At 23.1% G+C, this 9,440-nt stretch overlaps 3 protein-coding genes across 3 annotated transcripts in view; all 3 read left to right on the forward strand.

Moving 5' to 3' along the window:
* Phum_PHUM047430 (uncharacterized protein) overlaps positions 1-768 on the forward strand; it is a gene marked incomplete at both ends in the record, with an annotated part of 1,593 nt that extends 825 nt beyond the window's left edge. Inside the window, 3 exons of the mRNA XM_002423246.1 lie at positions 133-238; positions 343-479; positions 598-768. Of these exons, the coding sequence (XP_002423291.1) occupies positions 133-238; positions 343-479; positions 598-768 (414 nt within the window). The remainder of the gene's footprint in view (positions 1-132; positions 239-342; positions 480-597) is intronic.
* A 1,201-nt stretch (positions 769-1,969) lies between these two features.
* On the forward strand, positions 1,970-3,814 carry Phum_PHUM047540 (uncharacterized protein; the record flags this gene model as incomplete). The annotated part of the gene is made up of 2 exons (XM_002423247.1): positions 1,970-2,422; positions 3,713-3,814. 2 exons carry the CDS (start codon positions 1,970-1,972, stop codon positions 3,812-3,814), a joined length of 555 nt encoding a protein of 184 aa, XP_002423292.1.
* Positions 3,815-4,903: 1,089 nt separating this feature from the next.
* Positions 4,904-7,729, forward strand: Phum_PHUM047550 (Meiosis-specific transcription factor mei4, putative; the record flags this gene model as incomplete). The annotated part of the gene is made up of 10 exons (XM_002423248.1): positions 4,904-5,021; positions 5,297-5,479; positions 5,700-5,882; positions 5,997-6,114; positions 6,238-6,402; positions 6,523-6,755; positions 6,843-7,005; positions 7,157-7,268; positions 7,347-7,527; positions 7,617-7,729. The coding sequence occupies 10 exons, from the start codon at positions 4,904-4,906 to the stop codon at positions 7,727-7,729; spliced, it is 1,569 nt and encodes a 522-aa protein (XP_002423293.1).
* Between the last annotated feature and the right edge of the window lie 1,711 nt (positions 7,730-9,440).

Consider the following 9,440-nt stretch of genomic DNA (forward strand, 5'->3'; position numbering starts at 1 on the left):
TCTCTCTCTCTCTTTCTCTGTCTCTTTTTATATTTATTGTTATCATAGTATTTTTTCCTCTTATGGTTTCAGTACCTGATCGATGAAAAACTTTTTTTATAATTATATTTTTGGTTATTAAAATTTTTTCAGATTTTTTTTATTTTACGAAAAAAAGATAATCAAGTAAGTTTATTACATTTGTATCATCATTCATTAACTCCGATCGAAACATGGATATGTGTTAAATTTTTAGCCGGTGAGTACTTTCCCCCCCCCCCTCCTCCTCCCACCAAAAAAAAAATTTTTTTATAAAAATTAATTAACATTATTTATTATTATTACTATTGTATTTATTTTTAGGCGGTCATGGGACTTTTTCAAATCTCATTAATAATATCGTTCATGTAATTATGTATTTTTATTACATGATGTCTGCAATGGGGCCAGAGTACCAAAAATATTTATGGTGGAAAAAACATTTAACCACAATTCAATTAGTAAGTGTCATACCTGAAATCAATTAATGTACATGATGATGATGATGATGATATTTTTGTAATTGTTTTCAATTAGGTATAATCAATAATGAAAATATTTGTTTTCATTTTTTCACAGGCTCAGTTTACATTAGTATTTTTCCATTCTGCTCAGGTATTAGTTTTTGATTGTGGATATCCAAAGTTTATAGCCGCTTTACTTTTGGTTCATAGCACAATTTTTTTCGCTTTATTTTTCGACTTTTATCAACAAGCTTACAAAAAGAAAGAAAAAGTAAAACAAACGTAGCCTCCAAATTATTAAGACTTTGGCATTATTAATTATAATTTTAGTTTTTAATGAAATTTTACTATTGATTACACTTATTTTTATTTACAATTACTTTTAAATATACTTTTTATATCTTTTAAAACAAAATTTTATTAACCTAAAATATATATTTGTATTGTTTAAAATTTTTTTTATTATAAACTTTTTAAGATATTTTTAATGAAATTCAAAAAAAAGATGACTAAAAAGAAATTTTTTTATTTACAATTACTTTTTGGCGCGAAAATTGATTCCAATCTATTTTGTTTACGGTTACATAGGTTTAAAAAATTTGAATGTAACGGAAAAAAATTAAAATGAAATAAACAAATAAAATTTTGTTAATAATAATTACGTTTATTTTTAAACAACAGTATTATTATTGATAATTATTTAACACAGTTTTTATATCTACGATAAATATTTATACAAAAAATTTTAAACGATAGAAAATGTTTAAAATGTAGTCGAAGTATTAATTCTAGAACCACGACGTTTATTTTTAAACCATGCTAATAGTTGAGCATGTATATTTGTGAATATATTTTATAATTTTTGTCAAAAAAAATTAATGTCGGGTAGGTAATTGTTATTCGATCACAAAATAATGTTTTTAATTTTTAAAAACTATATTGTATTGAGATTTGTTATTTAGATATTTGTTGTAAAGGTTATAAATATGTGCATATGTCTTAAATGGTTATAAGTTATGTATTGAATGTAAATATTAAATATTTATGTAAATTTTATTAATACATGTGCATCTTAATTTAAGTAATAACTTTATTATTGTTAAAGCTACCACCAATAAAATGTTTGCTTTTATTGTTTTATGAATTCTTTTATTTATAATTTGATTCGACTTTAATATTAATTAATACATCCAAATATTTTTCAATTTTCTTACATTTAAAAAAAAATTGTTTTTTTAAACGTATAAATTATTTTATAACTGTTACAGAATAATAATTTGAAGTTTGTTTTGATTAATATCAACATTTCGAAACAAATTAAACATAAAAAACAAAAAAAAAAAATTTATGTCAAATTTATGAGGTTATTTTTTTTTTTTCCAGAGAATTTTAAGCAGACTAAAATTAATCGATAGAATTAATTTAAACTAAAATAAATGTTAAAAAGTTTAAATTGATAAAATAATAATTAAAAAGAAAAAGCCACAATGCCTAAAAAGGAGTCTTCGTTTCAAGAACACAGCGGAAATGAAAAAGAAGAGACAAGTATTAGCACATTTAATTTAGATCAAATTACCTCGGATGATGAAATTTATACTTTGCAAATGCCAAATTATTTAAATAAAAAAGACTTAGTGGGTAAAAATTTAAACTCCTTGATCATGAATTGCAATACTGATTCAGAATCTCATGATAAATTTAGTGTGGAATTATTACAGACTAAAAAAAATATATGTGTAGGTTTTCCCCAGGAGTCAAATAATTCATCGTTACTTAATGTTCCTATTAAAGGTCATATATTAATTAAAAAAGATGTAGGCAACTTTGATGCCCAAAAGTATAGTTCGAGAAAAGACATTGAAAATAAAATTAGTTTACCTAAAGACTTAGTTTGCAGGCATCCACTATTGGGCCTTAATTGGAAAACTCATCTTAAAGAAGTCGAAAAAATTATTCCCAAAAAGTTTAAATCACCCAAAAAGTCTAAGATGGAAAAGAAACATAAAAAAAATAAAGAAAAATCAATAAAAAATAAATAATAATACACAGTTGTATAGTATTTTTTAAAAATTTTAAATATGTAATCGATAATCGATTAATTTTTTTTTTAGTACATAGGTGAAATAAATAAAATAAATGTTTTTAAAGTAAATTTATTACTTGTAAAATATTAATGCTTTTTAAGACATTTATAATTTTATTTTATAAATGATGTAAAATAACGAAATATTTTTAAATACAGTTTTTTATGCAAGTATTTTTTGTTTTTTTGTTATTTTAATTTTTTATTACAGTTAAGTCTATGGTTTCTTTTATTCTTGCAATTCATAACTGATGAACAAAACAAAATCAACTTGAAAAACTAAAATTATTTTACGATTTCATAACAATTGATCTTTTCTAAGAAAAAAATAATAAATAATTTTTTTTCCCCCTTTTTTTACATTTTAATTATCAATAATAATTTTATTTACTCTTAACACAATAATAATAATAATAATATATTAATAAAGTAAATGACCAATACAGTATAATGAACATAAATAAATTATATAAATTTTTTAAATTGTCCTATTTACAAATTCTTAACATGCAATGTATATGAGCAAGTTATAATATTTTGTAGAATTTTATTGTGAATGAATCTTAATTTTACATATTTATGTTAAAATCATATTAAGCTTTATTTAGGTTATTTAAATAAATAATTCAAATTTAATGGTTATTTCTATTAGCAACAAGTGAAATATCAATTGTGGTGTTTATGAAGCAGAAGCCAGATAGCAAAATTTCTGTGTGTAAAACATTTATTGATATCTTTTTTTTTTTAGTAAAAAAGTATGGAGTTTTTTATGATTCTCAGTCATCAAATTAAAAAACGTTCCTCGTTATTTGTTCAATACTATCAGCCATATTTAATGTTCTTTTAATTTTAAAAAAATTCTTGATTATAAATTTTGATAAATTATAAATCCTTAATATTTTTTAATTATAATCATAAATAAATAACCTTTGTATTTTATTATCAAAAAATTACTATTATTAAAAATTTTTATTACTGAATAATTTTGGAGGGAATGTTTATTGACAAAAAGTAGCCATGTGCAATTCCTCTTCGATCTTTCTTTACTTTCTTTCGTATTTCAGCCAATAAGAACGCGGATTTTTTAACACGTGATTTGTGCCAACCAATGAGAGCCATTTATTTTGAAATCTTTGTTCTTGAGTAGTCAACGTTCTTTATTGCCGATTACGTGCTTTGTCCATTACAATTAGTGATAAAATTGGAGAAAAATTCAAGAAAATTAATGATTCTCTTTTTCAATACATAATTTATTAAATAATACAAAAGACAAAATATGTAAGTAACAAATTTTTATATAAATTTTAGTGGTAAATATTAATCTGTTCGAGTGTATAATGATTATTTTGGTTTAAGACATCTGTCACTTAAATAATCTCGCCGGATCCCGCCTTCGAGATTTTTTGAATTTTTGCAATAATTTCATAAAAATTATTAGAGTCATCTATTAAATTTTATTTTAATTTATAGTGCCAATCAATTTTTAATTATTACTGCTCTTAATATAGCATATATACAATGTAAATCACTTGAAAAAATATCATTTTAAAATGAATTCTAAAATCCAACATGGCCGATTGGTACATTACAAGGCGCGAAGAGCGATTTCAAGGTGAACATTGGTATCCAAAATATTTTGAATAATTTTTAAAAATTTAATTAATTTTTTTAATTGTTAAAAGTCATTTTTTAAAATCATCATAACGATTTTTAGGCTTATTTTAATGATTTTTATGCTTGAAATAAAAAAAAACACGGTGAAAATGGCCGTCAGTCGTTTGTTTTGAAAAATTTTGGCCATCCCCGACTATTTAATTGATTCAAATGACCGTTTCAAAAATATTAATCTGAAAATATGAGTTAAAATTAATTAAATTTTACATTTAATTTAAATATTTATATAAAAATAGTCGCCTAATGTTTAGTTTAAAATAAATATGTTAAAAACATTTATAAAGTTATCTCACAGCTCGGCAAAAATTGAAGATAACGGATTATCTTTTGAAATGTTTACATGTCATTTATTTGTAAATTGTAAATGCGCAATGTCTGTTTCACTTATCGTTTTTTTTTTTTTTTTTTTTTTTTTTTTTATTAATTGTTATTCATTTTTAATAAGTAATTGGCCTACGTTTTGTTTTTCCGAGGTTAAAAACTGAAAATGCTTAAGTTTATGTAATTTTTTAATTTTAACACTAAAGAATGTTTTACCAAATTTTAAATATGTTTAAGTTTTTACTAATACTAATAATAATGAAATTGTATATTTTTTATTTTGGCACATGATTTTGACATTAAGTTTTTATTTATTTATTTATTTATTTACTGCAGTGTTACTATGGATTATTATTTAAGCAGTCAATCCCTGCAAAATGGACCAGATTCACTTTCGCTACAGGAAATGTTAGATATGGATATTAAATCAGAAAATGATTTTGAAAACATTTTTAGTTGCGGTGATTTAAGTTTGAATTTTACAGAATTACCCGCTTTGAATTTGGATGAAGATTCACTTGGTAAATATATTTAAAATATATTGTACTTACTATTTATTTATAATATTTTATTACTCGAATAAAATATAAACGTTTAAAATAATGCTTTAAATAAAAAAAAAAAAAAACAATGGCTTAATATATAAGATCGATATTTCAACAATTCATTAAAATAGTTTTAACGTACACCAAAAATTTTTTATTATCGATTTGTTGACAAGTTTTGTTTTATGTAGGTGCTCCAGGAGACAATAATGTGTGGCTAACTTCATCGAGTGACAGTCACTCTTTATTAGGTGGAGATATTAATTCAAGTTTAAGTTTAGATTTAAGTAGCGGAGAAACAAGAATGGTTTGTCCTAACTCTGTAATACCAGTTACAGTAATTCAAATTCCTTATGATAATACTGAAACTAATGGTAAGTTTATAAATTATTAACAAGTAGCATTTGTTTTTTTTTTTTTTTTGTGTTCAATAGTTTTAAAATTAAAAAATCATAATTTTAGACAATAAAAACTCAGTTAAAACGTCTTCATCAATTTTAAATAACAGAACATCTAACCTTTTATCTGCATCCAAAGATATAACATCACAAAATAAGCATAATTTTAATATAAATAATTTAGGGAGTAAAAAAGGAAATCTTAAAGGGAGTTTTCTGGGTGAAAATGAAGATGATGAAGATGCATTTCACGAAGAGGAATATTTAAAACATGGAATTAGTTTCTCATCCGATTTGGATATAAAGCAAGAATATATAACTGAATCAGAAGAAGAAGAAACTTTTCAAGAGGCTTATGCTAGAGCTGTCGCTATAAAAAGTAAGTTTTATTAAAGGGAAAATTTTAAGTTTTTTAATGTTAGTTTTATATGATGACTTGTCTTGCGATAATTAATACAAACGTCCTTAAAAAATGTTTGCTTTTAATTTTAAGGCAATCAAACAAACAAGGGAAAACCTAAAACACCTGTGGCAAACCAAATTTCAAAATCAAATAATCATGTTATAAATCGAACTCCTGTTAGTACAAAGAAATCTGTCTCATCTGTTAGGTAAGATTTTATTTATTATTTTTGTGGGAATTAATAACATTTCTGCTCATCACATATATTTTCTTAGATATCTACATACTTAAATTCAATTATATTTTTTTTTTTTTATATATATTACCATAGGTCAATTAATGCTAAAAAAAGACTGCAAGATTATGGTGGCGAATCAGAATTGGTTAAATCTTCATATCCTAAACCCGCTTATTCTTACAGTTGCTTAATTGCAATGGCATTGAAAAATAGTCCCAACGGCAGCTTGCCCGTATCGGAAATTTATAACTTTATGTGGTTAGTATACGCATATTATAGTATTAAATTACTCTCTTGGTTATTTAACAAATGATTGTTTTACACTTTTTATATACTCTTAAACTTTATTTATTTTTTTTTTTTTTTTCAATTTTCCAGTGAACATTTTCCATATTTTAAAACTGCTCCGAACGGTTGGAAAAATTCCGTAAGACATAATTTAAGTCTAAATAAATGTTTTGAAAAAATAGAAAAACCAGCGACGAACGGGTCACAGCGAAAAGGTTGTTTGTGGGCAATGAATCCAAAAAAAATTGGGAAAATGGATGAAGAAGTTCAAAAGTGGTCTAAAAAAGATAAATTAGCTATTAAAAAATCAATGGTATATCCAGGTACGCTTAAAAAAAAAAAAAAGTACTTGTTAATATGAGATTCGAATTTTTTTCCGAAATAAATAAGTTTTCTTGTTTTTATTTCAGAAAGTTTAGATGCATTAGAAAGAGGTGAATTATCTGGAAATTACAATCAAAATTTAGGTTCAATAGAAACAATACATAGCGAAATGGAATCTGAAGAAGAAGCTTGGGACCAAACAAGACAAAATAGTTGGGATTTTAAAAGAGAAGATGTTTCCGAATGTGAGTTATTTTAAATTTAAAAGTAATCATCTTTAATGTTTATATGTGGTAGTAAAAATTAACAAATGACATAAATGATTATTCACAGACGAAGAGGAAGAGGATGAAGATGAAGAAGAAGATAATGAAAATGATAATAAAAAATGGTCTGAAAGAAACAATTCCGTTACGGCACGTTTAAGCGCAGAACAGGTAAAATCTGTTTTCCCCTCGAACGATGAAGAATTTGATGACAGTGATATTAGCCTCACGGATTTCGACATTGAAGTAAGTAAATTTTTCATGTTTTATGTTTGGGTTATGTTTATTAAAAAAAAAAATTAACGGTTAAATTGTTAAATCCAGGTCGCAGAATCAATTTACAATGAAATAGATTCACCAATAAAAAAGAAAATGAGGTTAAATATAACTCCGCAAGCGGGAGCGTTCACGTCAATGTCTGGAATCGGGTTGTCCGGTGGGGCAACGTATACGTTTAATTCTCAAACTACTGGAGAAATAAGTCCTAAAAGATTTAAAAGCTTAGGTATAAATGATTATAACTAATTATACCGGGTAATTTAAAAAAAAAAAAAAAAAAAAATATTTATATATTTTTTTACGTTTTTAATGCAGGTGGTAACACAATTTCCGGTAATTATGTTTATAAACCGTTGGGTACACCGTCTTCCAGAAGAAAATCACCTCTGAGACCAACAATATTATCATCGTTAGAAGCAGACGACTAAATGTTTCTTTTTTTTTTTTTTTTTTTTTTTCGTCTTTTTTTTTCTTTCGTAATTTTTATTTGTAAGTTTTTTTTTTTTTTATATAATTAAAAATAATAATTGATGAATTTAAATTTCACACATATATATATATATAATTGTCGAAACGCCATTACTCGCATTTTCTTTTTAAAAAAAAAAAGTTTAAAAATAAAAATCTAGTCTTTTTTAAATTTATCAAAAAAATAAAAAGTACAAGACTGCTAATTAAAATTCTTCCATTTTGTTTTTTTTTTTTTTTTTTTCGGGCAAAAATTATTTCGTTTTTTCTAACCGTTAAATTTTTTGGTAATTTTACACACAAACTGTTTAGTAAATTTAATTAAAAATGTGACTACTAGCGTTTCGATTTTATATATAAATATAAATATATATATATAATTATTATTAATATTAAGATTGATTAAGGGGGAAAAAGATAAAAAAATTATTGCAGCTTTGCAAATTTAAAAAAATGTCCGTTTGAATTCAGCCGAATTATTATTATTATTATTATTAACGAATTACAATAATATTATTGTAGTAATAAAAACAAAAAGGGCGCGCACGCGTGAATCCTCGAAATTTGTTGTTTCAGGTTACAAAAAAAAAAAAAAATTTTTTTTTTTTTATTATTTTATTATAATTTTTTTATGGCTTAAATGAGAAAATGGAAAATGGAAAAAAAAAAATGTGTGAAGCCAATAATAGAGTATAACAGATAAATAGATAGATAGATAGATAGATAGATAGATAAATAAATAGATGTATAACATTTTTTTTTTATTATGCTCTAAAATTTATTATTATTATTATTATTAATTTAGAAAGCGTAGTAGTTTTTTCTTTTTTTTTTTTTTTTTTCTGTTGTAGATGTAGATTATTATTATTATTATTATTTTATTTTATTTCTTTTTTTTTTTTATTAAGGAGAAAACAAAGAAGATGGTAATTTAATTTAAGTACAATATCAAAAAACAAATTAAAGAAACAACAACAAAACTATAAAAAAGCAGTATTTTTTTTTTTTTTCTAAATAAAAATAAGTTTACATTTTAATTAAAATTTATTTAACCACTTTTTTTTTTTATTAACGAATTTGTCATTCTCTCTCTCTCTTTTTATTTTTATGTCCCTCCGGGGAAAATGTGCAAAAAAGGAAAAAAAGTGGTTAAATAAATAAATAATTAGTGTAAAATAAAATTTATAAAAAAAAAAAAAAATTAATTAATTTATATTAATAATGATGTCTTCAACAGGAAGATGAACAAGGCTGAAAAGAAAAAAAAATATAATTTTTGTAATTTGCCTTTTTTTTTTAATATTATCGTATATTCAATATATATATATATTATTATTTAATATATATTATTATTATTATTTAAAAAGAAAAGGCAGGTTTTTTTTCTGTTTTAGATTTAAATTTAAAAAAATTGCTCGACAATTAAATAATGTATAAGAAGGAATAAGAGGAGGAGAAGGAGAGGAAAAAGGAAAAGAAAAAAAATTTTCATTTGTGAATACTTTTTGGTTTTTTTTTTTTTTTTTGCTGATGAATTATTATCATTATTATTATGTTTTGGTTTTTATATTTCGTACAAGGTATCATAATAAATTCAAAAAAAAAATTGCTCAATTAATTTTTAAAAAATTTAAATTTAAATTTAATAAAAATGAAAAAAAATGAAAAATA

The sequence above is a fragment of the Pediculus humanus genome, genomic scaffold (assembly GCF_000006295.1).
Source record: "Pediculus humanus corporis 1103172107399 genomic scaffold, whole genome shotgun sequence".
NCBI classification, from domain to species: Eukaryota; Metazoa; Arthropoda; class Insecta; order Psocodea; family Pediculidae; genus Pediculus; species Pediculus humanus.